Source organism: Podarcis melisellensis, assembly GCF_964234715.1.
Source record: "Podarcis melisellensis genome assembly, chromosome: 10".
NCBI lineage: Eukaryota > Metazoa > Chordata > Lepidosauria > Squamata > Lacertidae > Podarcis > Podarcis melisellensis.
The window spans coordinates 52554958-52573357 of record NC_138542.1 but is presented as its reverse complement, the minus strand read 5'-3'; the positions used below and the strand labels follow the sequence as shown (position 1 = coordinate 52573357).

The window sequence follows — 18400 nt, the reverse complement described above, 5'->3', positions numbered from 1 at the left end:
TCCTAATGTTGAAGCCCATCCCCCAAATGAGAACATCATAGAGGTAGAAGGAAGAAGCCCATTCCAGAGATCAACTGCTGATACGCAGGTTGCGGTATATTGCAATCAGAGTGGCAGGCTCTGCAAGAACAGACGCCACATTTAAGCCAGGGCAGGCATAACCAATATGGTGCTCTGCAGAAGTTGCTGGACTACAACTCTCATCATCTTTGGCCATCGACCATGCTAGCTAGGGCTAATGGCATTTGTAGTTTAGCAACATCTGGAAGTCGCCACATTGACAAACAGGAGACGGAAGAGAGAGGCCACGCAGCAGCAACAGAGCACATGCTCTACATCTGGCCAAAGGACCCAGATCTCAGGTTCTGATGCAGAAGGGCTCAGAGTTCAAATGCCTGGCATTTTTTGTTTGTATAAGATTTTGGCCTTAAACTGGATCAATATAATAGTCCATATTTTAAACATTTTCTCTAGCTACAAAATGAAACTATTATTTTACAGGGGGATTTCAAGAGCATCCACTGAGCCTGGAGCTGTCATTCTGAATCTGGTGCTGGATCAAACTGGGGGGGGGGGGCAGATGGCCCCTGAATTCTAGAGTTACCGTAGCAAGTTTCTCAATGTATTCATCTGGAGCACCCAGAGAAGCCAATCCAATTTCCTGTAAAAATGAAAGATGGTTGTTTTCAATTGTTCTTTTTCTAGTTAGTTTGTTTTGGTGTTTTTTTTGTGGGAAGCACAAGAGCCAAAATTAATTTGGGCAAAAAATTTAAGGTGACTTTCTTTCTTACTTACTTAGTTATTAATGAATAATTCCACCACTCCCCTCCTGATTATGAATCGTTATGAGTTCATATAGGAAGGTGGGTTTTAGGAAGAAGAAAACTCAAAGTGTAAAAGTACAGTGGTACCTCGGGTTACATACACTTCAAGTTACATACGCTTCAGGTTACAGACTCCGCTAACCCAGAAATATTACCTCGGATTAAGAACTTTGCTTCAGGATGAGAACAGAAATCGTGCTGCAGCGGTGCAGCGGCAGAAGGAAGCCCCATTAGCCAAAGTGGTGCTTCAGGTTAAGAACAGTTTCAGGTTAAGAACAGACCTCCAGAACGAATTAAGTACTTAACCCGAGGTAGCACTGTATGTAGTTTTCATAGCTGATGGCATTATGACCAAATTCAAGGTGTTGGTACTAACATATAAGGTCCTATACAGCTCGCAACCAGGTTATCTGAGAGACTGCCTTACCCCTTCTAAAAGTATCTCCTGTTGACAGGGCTTCTGTTTTTAACTGTTTCAATGTACATCACCTTGAGATGGTTGTATAGCAGATGGTTAATAAATCAGTGACAATGATGATAACAACAACATAACATTAATGAGGCAACTTTTAAAGATCGAGCGAAAACTCAATTTTTTAAAAAAATCTAATTTAAATTCTGAAATGTTACTGAATCTCAAAGTCATGCAAAATGTGATTTTAGGTCTAAGTGACACATCAAAGAAGATAGTTTGAGTCTCTATTCAGGAGCATACCCACCACAAAAATCAGTAGTGAACATATTGTGCAAGTTTATTAAGGCACAATCCACAAACAGAGCATTTCATTTCAGAAGCAAATGAAAAGTTATTTTGCTGTGTTTCCCCCTGGGGGAAGTGTGTACTATATTGGATTTCAGTCTTAATCAGGGCTTTTTTTCATCCAGAACTCAGTTCCAGCACCTCTCCAGTGGGTGCCACTGCCATTATAAGAAAACAAGGGGAGGTGTTCATGGTGAGTTCCAGCACCTCTTTTTCTAGAAAAACAGCGCTGGTTTTAATCCTAGAAACTCAATCCTTTGGCAACAATATCTGGAGTGTTTGTGCTTCAATAGATCCTGTATGATCCTTTTTGAATATTTTCTGAAAGGTCTGTCGGTTGACATCTTTTTTTTTAAGCGTTTTACTTACTTGAGAAAACTGAGCAAAGCTGGGATCAGCAAACAGAGGGACATGTCCTAGGAGTTCGTGGCAAACATCACTAGAATAAAAGCAGTATGAATTGATCAAGAGTGTGAAAAACACTGTTCACGCTTTGAACACAAGGAGGAAAGGCTTGAAGTTGCCCATCAATCAACCGGACTGCAGATCAAGCAGGTACACAGCTCACCTGGCCCCAGCCTTTCCCACTACTGTGAGATGGGTTGTGCGTCTATTTCAATCACAGCCATTCTTTCTAAACCTGCATCTCTACATAAAAATTAGCACATGTAAATGTTACACAAACCAGCCCCCTCTTTTGTACCCGATATAGTTCTTCCTTTATTGGCCACCCTGATTTCATAAGGTGCTATGCACATTTGAAAAACAAACAAACCACAAAAACCAAAATGTGGCCTTTCACTTCATTGGCCAAATACTTACGGTTCTGGCGTGTACATTGGCCGCGATGAATGGCGGATGTATTGAGTAGAGTGAAACACCCTGAACGCCAAGCCAGCCAAAAAATCCCGAGAAGACAGCAGGCCAGCTACAGGACGCAGGCGGAATCCAGTGCAGCCTTTAAAGAACAGCGGAGCTCTGCATTACAAACTGGTTGGGTGGCCATCTGTCATGGATGCATTAGCTGAGATTCCTGCATTGCAGGGGGTTGGACTAGATGACCCTTGGGTCTCCTTCCAACTCTACAATTCTTCAGTTCTATGGCTGAAATCACTTTGGCACTTGTACAAAATGCAGGAAGCTGCCTTTTACTGAGTCTTAGCATTGGTCCATCTAGCTCAGCACAAGGGGAAGCCAATGTAGTGCCCTCCAAATGTTGCTGGACTACAACTCCCATCATCCCTGGGCATTGGTGGCCGATGGGAGTTGTAGTCCAATAACATCTGGAGGGGATCACATGGGCTACCTCTAGTCTACACCTATTGGCAGGGGGTCTCCAGGATTTCAGACAGAGGTTTCTCCAAGGCCCTTCCTGGAGATGCTGAGGATTGAACAAGTGACCTTTTGGGTGCAAACCACATGCTCTACCACTGAGCTAAAGCCCTTCTCATTTATGGATCATTTATGCAATAAAATCCTAGGCGTGGTTACACAGAAGTTAAGTCCCATTGAATTTTCAGAACTGTGGGAATCGTTGGATTTAATGTGGATAGGATTGCAGCCTTAGTACATTCAAATACAGTGGTACCTCGGGTTACATACGCTTCAAGTTACAGACTCCGCTAACCCAGAAATATTACCTTAGATTAAGATCTTTGCTTCAGGATGAGAACACAAATCGTGCTCCGGCGGCGTGGCAGCAGCAGGAGGCCCCATTAGCTAAAGTGGTGCTTCAGGTTAAGAACAGTTTCAGACCTCCAGAATGAATTAAGTTCTTAACCCGAGGTACCACTGTATTAGGATCACAGTTATAGCAATTGTGTTGACGATGTCGGATATTGGATATTCACACCTTAACTTACTTTTCAAGAAGTTTGATACATCTTCCAGCTGCGGGATGTTGTCTTCTTCATAGCCACAGTATTTCTCCAGGAGAGGGAAGACATGATTGTGTTCATAACACGCGTGGGTGGGATACAGGGTCTTCAGCTCCCTGAAGACCGTTCCCCATGTTCTCTTCTCTTCCTCGGTGTATGTCACTCTGGGGATTGGCTGCCCACTAGAAAAAAAAGAGGGAAAGGCAGATAGCTTAAAGCTACTGCATGAATGCACCCCATTCCTGTTAACACCAGCACCAAATAAGGTGCCTTTAATCACTGTATAGAAGAGGGGGTTGCAGGTGTGGCCTCCAAGGCTCTCAAGGAAACATATCTGACTCCCTTGGATCATCGTGAGATTAAGAAATAAAGGAAAAATTACAAGCAAGGGTGTGCCTCAAACTCAGTTTGGAAAGTCCCCATGAGCTGCGTACACAGGATAAAGAAATCCAAGGGGCGTAGGCCCATATCTGATAATAGATGAAGTGGTTAGTGTAGAGTGGACAATGTATTAGAAATGTGTTGAACTCTGATAAGTAGATTGTAAGCCAAGCCTCTGAGAGAGGGGCGGCAGCTGTAGGGATAAAACTGCTGCGCTTACGCCTGATCGAGGCTCTTCGTATCTACGGGTACGGAAAGTCCGCCTTTGCAAACGCGACTAATAAAAGGGTTAACCTTATATTGAAGTCCTTTGTCTGTTTGTTTCCACGAACGACTTCTCACAATCACAACTCGGTGAGACAGGTGCCAGTGTGCTCACTGGTACTTCCGGTAGGTCTCAGCATATATACATTTCATGATATGCCATGCCCCCACAGCAGCCATTTTGTGTTTAGCCACATCTCGGCGGCAGCCATTTTGTGCATGGCACCCACGCTTTCTCAAAATTCCAAATGTGACTCGAAAAGATAGGCCACCTCAGCCATGAGGTAACTCTTTCTTGTAGAAAACAGCACCGACCTTATGCACAAATAAACAAGCAAGCATAGCTTGGAGTCAAAGAATAGTGAGGCAAGGTGACACCATAGCTGTCAAGTATCCCTTATTTGAAGGGACAGTCCCTTATTCCAGCGCCATGTCCCGCTGCTGTCCCTTATTGATGGATGTCCCTTAAATGTCCCTTAAATGATGTCCCTTAAATTTTAAAGGAAGCAGCTCCTCTCCCTCCCTCCCTGCCAGCTAGGGAGGAGGGAGGCTCCAACTGTGTTGCTTGGCTGTGTTGCTCACCCAATATGAAGTCTAAGAACGACGGGGGGGGTGGAGCTTGCATGCTTTGTGTGTGGCTAGTTAATGCAAGCTGAGGGGTTTTTTGAATGCTCGACGCCATTTTGTTGCACGTGCTGCTGCAAACTTTGCAGTGTAAAGCCAGGCCAGGGAGCTATCTTAAGTTGAGGCTGCATAGGCCTTGTGGTGCATGTGATTCAGATTCTATTCCATTGAACCTCTGGTTACAAAGTTGGTTGGACAGTGTTCTTGAAGCTACCAGCATGAGTTTGACCAGACTGCAGGAGGACAGGAAGACTGGAGTGCCTGGAACAGGTGAGGCTGCAGGTCCCTTATTTTGGCTGCTGGTCCCTTATTTTCAAGGCTGCTGGTCCCTTATTTTCAAGGCTGCTGGTCCCTTATTTTCAAATCTGTAAGTTGACAGCTATGGGTGACACACAGGGGCAGCAGATCAGACCTCCAAGAAATGCCTCGCCCACTGCAGCTCCTGCTGCTACGGCGTGCTCCTTTGAGGTAAGTTCTGCTGCCTCCTTAGCAACCCCACCCCACCCCAATGCCACCTCGATGGCAGCCTCTCAGGGAAGAAGGGGTGCTGCTAGTGTCCTTCCACCTCTATGAAGGAAATGGCAACGGCTGTCCTCTGCAGTCTCCTCAGGACTGCACCCACCTGATTCAGAGTGGTCCCCTTTCCCTTCACAACAGAGGCATTGTGGGAAATTCTAATGGCAGCTGGATTTGGCTACATGTTGCTGCCTGGAGTTGCCAGGCTGGGAAAATACATTTAAATGGGGGGGCAAGGGGGACCCTAAAAGGCTGCTGGGCCCCTGGCAAGTATTCTGGGTTCTGATGCCAAGGTCAAACAATAACAGTATCCCTCAAAAGGCAGCTTATTACCAGCAAAGAAAGTGGGGACTTGTGTGTACAACACAGACGTGGACACAGACAACTCCAAGAGGCCCAGATCCTTCCGAGGCCCCCAGTAACGGATGTGAGGGGGCTGCCCTCCCCTGAAAAGCTGGTGGTCATTGCATGGTGTGTGTGCACTGTGTCTTGTGACTGAATATGTGGGATGGGGTTTAGCTGCCCCCCATATTTTGGCATTCCTGACCCTTCTTACCAAGCACATTCAGCTCCAAAAACCACATGCACCCCCATCTCCCGCCTCATTTTTCATTCTACAGGCAGAAAGCCTGGGCCTTTTGTCCTGTTCTCACTCCACACAGCTCTCAAAATCTGGATAAGCGCTGATCTGATATATAAGCCATGCTATAGCCGCAGAGGACTGGCCATAGGATCAAGGGGCTGTCTTAGCTCCCCCCTCAGATCTCCCCTGGCCCTAAAATTCTGCGGCCCTCAGAGTCAGCTGAGGTAATGGCTCAGCAGGAACAGCAAATCTGTCTCTGCCCTCCATACAGTTAGCGCGCTGTCAGTCTGGCTCTGCCTCGAACGAGAAGGGAGTCCTTTGACCTGCTTCACTTTATTGCCTTGACATTAAAGCGGAGGGAGGCTGATTCTTCAGAAAATAATTTCAAAAATGGACAGGCGGCCCTCCCCAAATCAAAGAGTCTTTTCCAGCAATTTAATAGGGTTTGAGGCGCTGCTGGGATAATGCGAGGGATTTCTAGAGCTCCAGGCTCTTTGTCGAAATACAAGCGATACCCCACCATTCCCTACCCCCTTCGTTTTAGCCGGAGCCTGATGGCAGCCCCCCAATAATTGTGCAATTTTCTGTGTCTCTGCACCAGTCCTCCTTGATCTCTGGAGCTTTAAACGTGATTTTGAATTAGAGGGAGGGGGAACCGGGACCACTGTGGTTTCTATAGCATTGACCTTTTCTAATTAATCCTTAGGCCACCTTCATGGGCCTAGAGAAAAGAGCAGAGGCTTAAGGCACCGCCAGACACCAATTTGAAAGCTGCCAAGATCAATAGACTAGTGCTCAGGGTGGCAGGTGAGGTGGGGAAGGGGAAGGGGAGGGAAACTGGGGTGTAAGAGGGGAGGAGATAAGCATGAATGCCTGAGGGTGGTGGAAAAAAATGGGGCTCGCAGAGCACCATCCTAAATTGTCCATCCTTTTCTGTGTGGGCCTTGGGAATGCTACCATTTCACTTTCACAACTTCTACAATCTCTTGCTTTAAGCTGTTCTATCTATCATCTATCATCTATCTATCTATCTATCATCTATCTATCTATCTATCTATCTATCTATCTATCTATCATCTATGTATCTATCATCTATTTATCTAGAGATATCTATGATGCTTTTCACCAGAAATGGTCACTGGGGCACTTCACAGCAAAATAAGGCAGTATAACACATAGTATCATAATAAAAAAGCACACTATAAATGATTTTCATCATATACATTCCTCGGTTATGCAGAGATAATTTTTTTAAAGGAGGGGGAAAGCAGGGTAGGGTTGAAGGGGGGGGGGATAATTTCTATCCATGTTAACATTGCTACCTAAGCCTCTTTTAAGGCTCAACAGGAAGTCATGGTGCGCTGGCTGGGGCTCATGACAGCTATAGTCACATCCATGTTATACATTTAAAGCACATTGAAAACACATGACTTCCCCCAAAGAACTGGGAACTGTAGCTTACCCCTTCACAAAGTAGTCAGCTCAGACAGTAGAATATGAGACTCTTAATTTCAAGGTCGTGGGTTCGAGCCCCACGTTGGGCAAAAAGATTCCTGCATTGCAGGCAGTCGGACTAGATGACCCTCGTGGTCCCTTCCAACTCCACAATTCTATAGTTCTACAGTTCCCATAATTCTTTGAGGGCGGCCATCTGCTTTAAATGCATGCTGTGCTTGTGGCCTTAGCCCAAACCACCTGGGAGGTATCCAGTTGGTGAAGGCAGGTCTAGAGTTTGCATTGCCCTTCACAATGGTCAGAAGAGTTGGGTATCAGTGAGGAACTCACATCCATCTACCACTCTCAAGGGGCCTGGAATCAGCAACAGACTCACACAGGGCCCTGGCATTCACTTGCCTTGGCCGACTTCTTAGGTGTGATACTGGAGTCCTGCTCTTGGGAGCAGCCAAGTGATGGGGCAGATCCAGTGTGCCTGTTGTCTGGTGGCCACCTTTACAAATAGAATCCTACCCTAAGGAAACCTGCAAACCAGGACAGGAGTGCCTATGGCTCTCATGAACAGCAGAGAAGGGTAAAAGGGTAATGGGAAGGGATGGTGGAAGCAGGACAGAGGTTGGCAAGGACCCCTTAGAGAGGTGCTGCGTAAAATCAGTTCTAGATGAATATTGCCTCTTCAGCACCCCGTCCCCATCTCATGCAAAACAGTGGAGGGGAAGCAAGCCATTAAAAAATTCACAATGCAGCTGGGCCAGGAATGACAGTCACAGAGTATGAGATCAAGACCACGAGTGATGAATTATTCCAATGCTGTTTACAGCTTCTACTTTAATGTACATTGTGCGCATTCCCCATCTCTCCCCTGTTTAATGGCAGGAGCATAAGAGGCGCTGCTTCATTTGGCGCTTGGGGCTTTGTAGTTGCCTCTGATGCTGCGAGTGCCATTAAATAACAAAGCTTTGCGAGGCCAGAGCTTGGTCCTCATCTGAATCCAATTGATTTCCGGTAAGCTGCAATTTTAGGATAAATGCAGTCAAAGGAGGATTTAAGCACAGAGAGGAAAGGAAAGCCAGCAAGGGAAAATAAACACTTTAGGGAAAGAATTGGTTTGGTGAAAAGGTTCCTGGCCAATTTCATCTGGACTGTCAGACAGTTCAGATTTGGTGACTGAGCCCCGGGTCCACATGGCAGTGCTCCGATTTCTCCATCTCGCTTTTAATTTAGCAGCAAACCATTCACCGAAGAACATTGCAGGTTTGGTCCCTGTATGGGGCAGCTGCATATTCCTTTATTGCATGGGGTTGGACTAGGTGGTCCTCAAGGTATCTTCCAACTCTGCCATTCTATGATTCTGTGTGTTCAAGTAGGTGGTATTCAACCTTTTGTATATGCTACCTATGGAAAATAAGTTGCCTTTCTACTCGAAGACAGCCAGCAAGTGATGGTAAAGGTTAAACAGAGTCTTTTATCCATCGTGATCCTTCTTTGGATAGTTCACAAAGTACACTAAAGTTAGCATATAGTTATGAAACACACTTGAACAGTAGTGTGAATCTCTGCCTGTGCGCCCATCGAACAGATGGCTAACTATGCTTATTTGTTGTTCATTTGGAAGTGAGTTGGGAAATGTTTAAAATACAGTCATACCTCGGGTTACAGATGCTTCAGGTTGCGTTTTTTCGGGTTATGGACCGCCGAAACCTGGAATGGGTTACTTCCGGGTTTTGGTGGTTGTGCATGTGCAGAAGCGCTAAATTGTGCTTTGTGCATCCGCAGAAGTGCCGAATCGCAACCCGCGCATGTGCAGACGCACCGCTGCGGGTTGCGAATGTGCATCCCACACGGATGACGTTTGCAACCCGAGTATCCACTATATATATATATATATATATATATATATATATATATATATATATGAGGGGAGGAGGGAGGGAACATGCATGAACACAGGGCTCATCTATGTAGCATCGATCCACACTCTGGGGTTCACAGAATCATAGAAATGTAGAAATGTTGGAAGGGAGCCCAATGGTCATCTAGTCTGACCCCCTGCAATGCAATGCAGGAATCCCAACTAAAGCATCCAGGCAACACAACATTTGCTGAGGGAGTCTGTTCCACTGTCAAACAACTCTTACTGTCAGAAAGTTCTTGCTGACATTTCTTTGGGATCTCCTTCCTTAAAACTTGAAGCCATTGGTTTGGGCCCTACCCCCTGGAGCAGGAGAAAACAAGCTTGCCCCATCCTCCCTGTGACAGCCCTTTAGATATTTTAAGATGGCTATCATATCTCCTCTCAGTCTCCTCTTCTCCAGGCTAAACATACCGGGTTTGGAGTAACCCACTCCATTTCCTCTCCATCTTCTTCCCACTTCCTTCCTGGTCCTCAGACTTTTAGCTTACCTTGAGGACAGGGTCAAATGCCTGTCCTCCTCATTCGCACCCAAGCCCCAATATAACTTTTGTAATTGTCCCATGAGAATTGGAGAAGAACCAGCAGGAACTCAAGGACTATGCAACACTCACATTCACCATTTCTAGCCGAGTCAGAAGGGCTTTCTTCTATATATGCCCAGATCCTACAATATATCTGCAAAGGGACTGCTGCATTGTCAGGATGGAGACCCATTGACAGCACTGGTTAAGTAGAGGCAATCCAGCGTCACAATGCTATGCATATTTAAATCCTCAGTGCCCCCGACTTATTTCAACATTATCCAAAGAATGAGCCCACTCCCCAACCCCACACACAATTTCATCACAGATAATATATTGACTTTTAGGGAACATTTTTTCCCTTGTTGCCTTTTGCACACTTACTGTCTGTAGTTGTAAGCTATATCTGCAAATTCCTTTCTTCTGGCCCGGTAAACAGGATCTTTGAAACCCTGATGGGGGGGGGAGGAGAGAATAATAAAAAGCACTGGTTTGAGAGTGTCAAAACAGAAATGGAGTTTTAACAAGAAGTGCAGAAGCAACAAAATGCACCTTATACGCATTTTAAAAATGAATAAAAGCGTAACTTTTTGTGGACTAGAATCTATTTCATCAAATGCGTGAAGATTATCCTAAACTGACAGGTCCACATGGAGTGAGGGAGAAAGGAAGAAATGTTGGCAATGAGGTTGGAGGGAAATAATATACAAGAAATATAGATGGTCCCATTGTGTTAAGCCATAAATGTATGTAGAATAATGGCAGTAATGCTTCACAAAGCTTTGTTGACTGTAACACAGCCTATAGCACTGGGGAAGTTACAGGTGCCCAGTGAGGAAGAGGAGGAGGAAGAGCTTTGGCCCATAAGCCGGAGGGTTTTCTGCACTGAAGTCACCAAAGACAACGTGATGTTTCCAGATTCGCTTGCTTCTTCACATCCTAAATTACCTAATTGCAGCTTGGTTCCCCACCCCCACCCCCCAAAAAAAAAATCCAGAAGGAAAGTCTCATTATCTAATTAATACTAGCTCATGCATGCAGGATACAGCTTTCATGTCAGTGGACTGAGGTTTTGTTTGGCTGATGATTTTGTCCTGCTTTCAACTACTGCGCCGTTTTTTCATCCTGACAGAAGCTCTGAGAGGACTCTTTGATTCAATCATTCAGAGCAATTGAGTCTCCATTCACCCTGCTTTTCTTCTAGGACTCTGCCAAATATTTGTGTGCCAAGTGACTGTACAGAATACATAGCTCATTTCAGATTAAACTATATCTAGTGAAAGACAAATCACACTGCCCCAATTAATGTAATAGCTGCAATTTTATTTTATATTAAAAAAATTGCTGCACTGCATGTAATTTATTTGCAAGTATCCTGCATTCGTTGAATTAATAGCAGTAAATCCTGGCTGCTGCGCTTCGTCTCCTGACATCAGAACAAGGTGCTATTAGCCTGAAAGGATAAGGCAAGTTGTTTACTTGCTTTGGGATTGTGTGTTTCATTCATTAAAAAAAAAATTACCTGCCAGAGAGCCGCATCCATAGGCCTAGAGTAAATTGTAGCCTTTGGAGTGGCTCCACGTTTTTGTTTTATAAACTGTACTAATTTGGGACTGCACCATTTCAGACTACAAGGGGGGGTAAGGGCATGTATTTTTATGGCTCCCACACATTACCCACACATTACAAAACCCTGAATTATTTCCTATAATACATCATGGGTTCATTCTGAAAATATTTGTCTCACGTTTTTAGGAACATAGGAAGTTGCCTTATACCAAATTATACCATTGGTGCCTCTAATTCACTGTTGTCTGCACTGGCTGGTAGAAGCTCTATGGGGTTTTTGAACAGAGCTGTAATCATCAACAACAACAAAAACCCCAACAGCATCCAAGAAAAAAAGATCCAGAATCCATAGAAGGGCATTACCTTTATTAGACCAAGAAAAAATGTCACAAAACAGTGAAGGAGCTTTCAGGTTCTTCAGAATTCTCGATTAGGCTGAATGCTAAGCAAAGGCAGGGAGGGGAAGAAAAGGGTGCCTTGATTTTAAAGCCTTAAATGTCTCAGTCTGGAGCACACCAATTATGTTTTCAAGTTGTTCTTTGTGCTCATGAGGACTAGATACATCTTTTTTTTTAAAAAAAAAAAGTATGTAAACAGAAAGACTTTTTTTTTTTTTTTTTGGCCTTACGGGGTGGTCAGCATCCAGTTCTGCTCCGTAGCTGAGAATTTGATTGGCAAATCTATCCAGTTCTTTAATCGTTCTCGGGAACCATGGAACTAGACAGCAGGAAAGAAAACATGAATAGTCTTTAGCTTCTTGTTGCTGGCTCCCTTCAGTGACTTTCTGTCACTGAGCTATGGTGTTCGCCAAATATAAATCAGCAAAGTGTTAGCCCTTATTTAATGTTAATGCTAGGAAATAATAGTACTTGCACTCAAAGCATTGACGATACTGAGTCTTATGGCATTTAAGAACTAGCATATTTCTTGATGGCGCAAGGAATCAGTTAGTGTTTATGGAGTCACAAGTCTACTTTTTTTGTTTTTGATGTAAAAGTCTAACATACAGCTGTGCTGACTATGACTAATACTTGTAGCCAAAAATATCTGGAAGGCACCAGGTTGACGAAAGCTGCCTAGGATGACATTTTGGCATTTACATGGCATATAAGAAAAGCTTTGTGCACTGAATTTCCGTCTCTTACATAGCCTCTGTCTATTAAAATATGACAGTTCGTAGAGCAATAAAGCAAGAACGGTATTGAAATGTGTTTCCCCTAAAAGCTAAGAAATATTATGAATTGTACACTAGAGGGCAGCAGAAGCAAAATATTGCTGCCTCAATCACACACACTTTCTCTTACTTAAGAGTTCTGTTTACTTTAGGAGTTGTAGGTATCTCTTAAAGACCTTTAACAATAAGCTTGTCCACACACTACAAGGAACACAGGCACAAGCTGGCTTTACACGCATACAAGTGTTTGCACTAAAGAGCCAATTATTTGTTGGTTTGGCATACACAGGCACACAGATTGTACACCCCTTAAATGCAACGGGTGGATACCTCTAACATCATAAGCACAAGCAACTCAGACTTCCACCTGTGCAAGGAGATTTATGGGAAATTTAAAAAGAGCAAACTTTCTCTCCTGCTGTTAATAACAGCATTGCGGAGGAGTGTGACTGTGTAGCTAACCAGCCGGCCAATGTGCCCGATCCTCACGCGATGCTCAGAGGTACATCCCACGGTATGGTCTGAAAGCACGAGACAGACAGCTGATAGACAGGTCTGGGTCTGGGCAATGACTGGATGGGAGGCCATCTGTGAACCCTACAGAACATATTTCAGTGATAGAAGGAAGCTGGAAGACTAAGCTCTGAAATAAATAGGTGCCTTGTGTGAAAGCCACTTTTAGCCACATTGCACACATTCTAGCACATGGAGGCTGGATGAGAAGAGTGATCCCCACAGTTTCAGGGACTACATTCCTAGAACCATAGAACTGTAGACCCTAAGGATCATCTCTAGTCCAACCCCCTGAAATGCAGAGATATGAAGCTGCCAAATACAGGGATCGAACCTGCAACCTTGGCATCATCAGCACCACACTCTCACCAACTGAGCTATCCACTTCTGCATGAACTTCTGGAGCTCTTTTATGTGCTTCTGTCAGTGCTGAGGCATATAACCGTTGGTTTGTCCTGCCAAGAAGTGTCTGACGGACAGCAGACTCTCCAAGAGACTCTGCGAATGGGCTCTTGATAAAGCAGAGATGCTAAGGACTGAATCTGCTCAAGACATTCTGCATGCAATACATGTGCTCTGCCCTTGAGCTAGGAGACCTCTCTTTATTGGATGTAGTAATACTGCAATCACAGTAAGGTAAAAGGAAAAGGACCCCTGGATAGTTAAATCCAGTCAAAGGCAACTATGGGGTTGCAGCACTCATCTCACTTTCAGGCCGAGGGAGCTGGAGTTTGTCTGCAGACAGCTTTCCAGGTGATGTGGCCAGCATGACTAAACCGCTTCTGGCACAACGGGACACCCTGACGGAAGCCAGCATGCACGGAAATGCCGTTTACCTTCCCGCCGCAGTGATACCTATATATCTACTTGCACTGGTGTGCTTCTGAACTGCTAGGTTGGCAGGAGCTGGGACAGAGCAACAGGAGCTCACCCTGTCATGGGGATCCGAACCGCCGACCTTCTGATCAGCAAGCCCAAGAGGCTCAGTGGGTGGCCATTGATTTTGTCCAACAATGTCTTAAAGGCTTCAAGGTATTCATCCCCAGTCCACTTAAAATTAAGTGGGGACTTACAGTCAGGTAAAAAGGTACAGGATTGCAAACTAAGGCTGTGCTTGAAAAGCCTTCGCTATTCTCGTGTCCTCCAGATGTTGCTGGATTGCAGTTCCCATTAGCCCCAGTCAGCATTACCAAAGGGATGATGGGAGTTGGAGTCCAACCACATCTGGAAGGCACTAGGTTCCCTACCCCAGGACTAGATGGGACTTTGGGCAAATAAATTGTTATGAGGGCTAATTTGGGCTCAGCTGCCCAGCTTATGCCGGAACCATTGGCCACAAAGAGCAAACAACAGCAGCATTCCAAGAGATCCTTTTTAAAAATAGAAAATCACATTATCCTCTTGCTGAGTTGTTCTTTGGCCCATTCGATGGGCTCTCTCCTCCTTCCCCAGTTAGCCAGACATGTTGTCTCTTCCTGCTGCCATTAATGAATGGCCAGAGCAAGCTGTTGCAACACTGACCCTCTGTGAAGCTCTGCAGAGCAAATGCAGGCTGATCAGTAATAAATATTGATTTGTCTGTAGGAGGAACAGCAGAGTTTTATGGTCCTGTGGTGAACACCCAAGTAGTGACCAATTTAACATGGGGTCAGATGCTTAATAGGATGCTAATCAGCTATTTATATGAGGGGGCAACAAAACCAGAGGGCTTCAGAGGTTCTGTGGAACTCTGCCCGTTCTGGGGAGGGGTCAGAGACAGGGCTTTAAAATTTATTGTCGGTCCTAGGCCCAGGTTGGAGCCTTTTAAAACATAGCCAACTGCTCAGCTCAGCCCCAGGGTCCTGACAAACAAGGCTTCTACAGACTCTAAGACTCTTCCTTGTCTCCGGACAGCAAAGCATTGTCTTTACCTCCCAACTCCCACTGAAACAGAATCATATTTAATTCTTTTATTCAAGAGTACTAGGGGGGTCTGAACTTTTTGCCTATATTAAAAAGGCTTGTGAGCAAATGGCACCGTGGCTTCGTTGGCCGATAACAAATCTTGAGTACAGCTCATGGCTAGTCTGGAGAAAGCTTTTCCCTCTAGACTGGAGGAGCTCGGTTTTTAAAACGGCACACAGATTGGAGACAGGAGTGGTGACGTCCTGTTTGAAAGCTGCTGCTCAAAGCATCTTTCTCTGCATTGCTTTTGGGAAGGTTGGCTGCTTATGATAACTTTGCAATATACAAGATGGCTGTTTAAATCTGCTTTATGTAAACCCCAATCCTAACTGCGTCGACTTGAAACTAACACCCAACAGCTTCAATGGGTCTTATGTTTAAGGGAACATGCCATAAGATGCTATAAATGACAGAGAAGTACAACCCTCTTCTCTCTCTTTTTTGGTCCAAATTATAATTAAGAAAGATGAAGCAAGATAACCTCCCCTCACCCACAGACCCACACAGTCCCCAAAGTAATTAAACCTTCACTTTTAAGTGATTGTGATTCCCTGCCAAGCCATAACATTTTGCCCCTTTCCTGAATGGAGGGCTCCAAATATTTTCCTTTTTCTCAATGCAATGTCATGGACAGGACACAAAGGGAAGGGTAAGGAGATTATAAGGATTTATTCCAGGATGATATTACTACCCTTTCATGTTGCTCCCGGGAAGGAAGATGAGGCAGCAGACCTAAAGCATTTTAAGCCAACCTTAACTGAAATCCTATTAAGATCACATCTGCTGCTTGAGAAGCCAGGAGGGCATTAAGATTTGGATATGTGTACATGTGTATGAGACACTCATGGAATACTGCACTGGTCATAGAAAAGCTACCTCCAGGTGATTGTCTTACTCCTGGGTGCATATTTATTTCTATATAAGGAATAAGGAATCCATAAGTGACAAATTCTGAACGCAAACAGGTGGCGTGATGGGACTCATGCTCTGACTGTGGGATTCTCTGAGTGCCTACTCTTGGGAACAGGAATTTTGCCTACATGGACCTCTGGTCTGATTTGGGCCCTTAGGTTATGTCTTTGTGAATATGGCACATATCTGAACCATTTGGCACAGGGATTGTGGGGAAATATTTGCCACTGACTAGATATGGATGAATCAGCGTGTTCCCGACCTGTGCAAACTTCACAGGTTCATTCATAAGTCTGTTCTGATCTGTTTTCCCACAAATAAGCAATTCTTTTAAACAATCCACATTAAGAACATACCAAAGTACGTCATTAAATATGTGGTTTGTTACAATATACAGTGGTACCTCGGGTTAAGTACTTAATTCGTTCCGGAGGTCCATTCTTAACCTGAAGCTGCTCTTAACCTGAAGCACCACTTTAGCTAATGGGGCCTCCTACTGCTGCCGTGCCGCCAGAGCACAATTTCTGTTCTCATCCTGAAGCAAAGTTCTTAACCTGAGGTACTATTTCTGGGTTAGCGGAGTCTGTAACCTGAAGCGTATGTAACCCGAGGTACCACTGTACATATTTAAATCACACAATGTACAAACATATTTTATATTCAGATTTAATACCATGAGGGAGGAATACAATGCCACACTAAGTTAAAGACCCTTGGCAGTGTGCTAGCTGCAAAAGGACTTGCTCTTGCAGAACGGCAGTAGGCTAACATGCTTCTTGCTGCTGGTGGCCCAACAGATTGCTGTAGCCCCAATACATTCTGTTGTGCAACAACTGGTTGTGCAACTGCTGGCACAACCGATGTGTTGGATTTCATATTGCACAACTAATATTCTTTCCCTTATGCAAGTTCAACAGCCCTTGCATTGATGGTAAAAGGGAGCTGAACCCAAACCTTGGGTATTATCATTATTATTATTAGCCAATAACTGTATCACAAAAATGTAGAAATGTGCAAAGGATAATTATGTTCTAATCGACAAATTAATCCAGTAGGTATGGATCACATCAAGTCTACACTGGAATTCACAGAAAGCATCCCTCCTACCATCTGAGTCAAAGGAGATATAGTTGCTCCAGCTACATCTAAACCAGGGATGAGGAACCTGCATTACTACCCAGGTTGTTAGAGTACAACTCCCATCAATCCTAACTATTGTCCATGCTGCCTGGGGCTGATAAGTGTTCTAGTCCAAAAACATCAAATGCATCACAGGTGTTCCCTATCCCTGCTGTATGCTACCTAACAATCCCACAATATCTGGTCTCTGTAGTTAATCAATGATAGTCCCAAAAAGTCTAGAAGGATCAGTAAGAATATATTAAATTAAAATTAAAACATTACACATTTAGCTTTCCCATACCAAAAACATGCACGCCAAACAAATTTTATATCATGGCCTTCCAAATCTAAAATATCTGCATTTTCCAATATGATCCATTCCCTTAACCAACACAGATATGCTGCCTCAAAATACAGTTGTAGGTCTGGCAGGGCAAAGCCTCCTCTTTCTTTTACAACATTTTATATTTAATTCATGGCTTTCCCCCCTGCCAGAAAAATTTAGAGATCTTTTTTTCCACTCTTTGATGCAACTTAACTTATTTGCAACCGGGATCGATTGGAATAAAAACAGCATCTTAGGTAGTACATTCATCTTAATGGCTGAGATTCTGCCTAACAGTGAAAGCTGCATCCTTCCCTAAATCTCCAATTCTTTCTTAATCTCTTTCCATAGTTTAATATGATTATCTTGAAATAAACTGAGATTCTTCACCATCAGCCAAATCCCAATATTTTACTTTTTTACCTATTTTTAGGCCAGGAATTTTTTCTAAGGCCTTTTTCGAGTGCTAATCGAGTGTTTTTAACCAACATTTTGATTTAATCTGTATTTATTTAGAAACCTGCCACTTCTCCAAACCTTTTCATTTCTTCTAAGGCTTTGGGATCACTTACCATAGATTGTTCCAATGTTGACACCACATCAGCAGCAAATGCCCTTAATTTGTAGACTCTGCACAACTCCTCTATACCTTTAATTTCCTTCCCTATTTCTCCTTATATGCTGAAGCAACATTTATAACATCAAAATGAACAACAATGGAGTTAAGGGGCAGCCTTGTCTAGTACCTTTTCTTATTTGGCATTTGTCAGAAAGAATATTGTTTATTAGTATATTTTCAGATTGATCAGTATAAATTGCCTTAATTCCTGCTTAGAAATAATTACCTATCTCCATCTTCTCTAATAACTTGATCATAAATGACCAAGAGATATTATCCAAAGCTTTCTCAGCATCTAAGAAAATTATAGCTGCTTGTTTTTCATTTCTTACTTCCAGGTACTCGATTAAATTAATTATATTTCTTATGTTGTCTTTCACCTGTCGACCTGGCAGAAAACCTGCTTGGTCCTTATGGACTCATTTAAAACCTTTTTCAACCTGTTGGCTAAAATTGCAGCAAATAATTTATAGTCACAGTTAAGTAGTGAAATCAGTCTGTA

The 18400-nt window shown here is 43.8% G+C and overlaps 1 protein-coding gene across 2 annotated transcripts in view; it reads right to left on the bottom strand.

The window, feature by feature from the left end:
- Positions 1-18400, bottom strand: part of PAH (phenylalanine hydroxylase) — a 38739-nt gene that overhangs the window by 4563 nt on the left and 15776 nt on the right. For both annotated transcript variants that reach the window (XM_081928357.1, XM_081928356.1), the window contains exons 4-9: positions 11918-12006; positions 10105-10172; positions 3447-3643; positions 2407-2542; positions 1954-2023; positions 605-661 (exon numbers count right to left, since the gene is read on the bottom strand). In XM_081928357.1, the coding sequence (XP_081784483.1) occupies positions 605-661; positions 1954-2023; positions 2407-2542; positions 3447-3643; positions 10105-10172; positions 11918-12006 (617 nt within the window). The remainder of the gene's footprint in view (positions 1-604; positions 662-1953; positions 2024-2406; positions 2543-3446; positions 3644-10104; positions 10173-11917; positions 12007-18400) is intronic.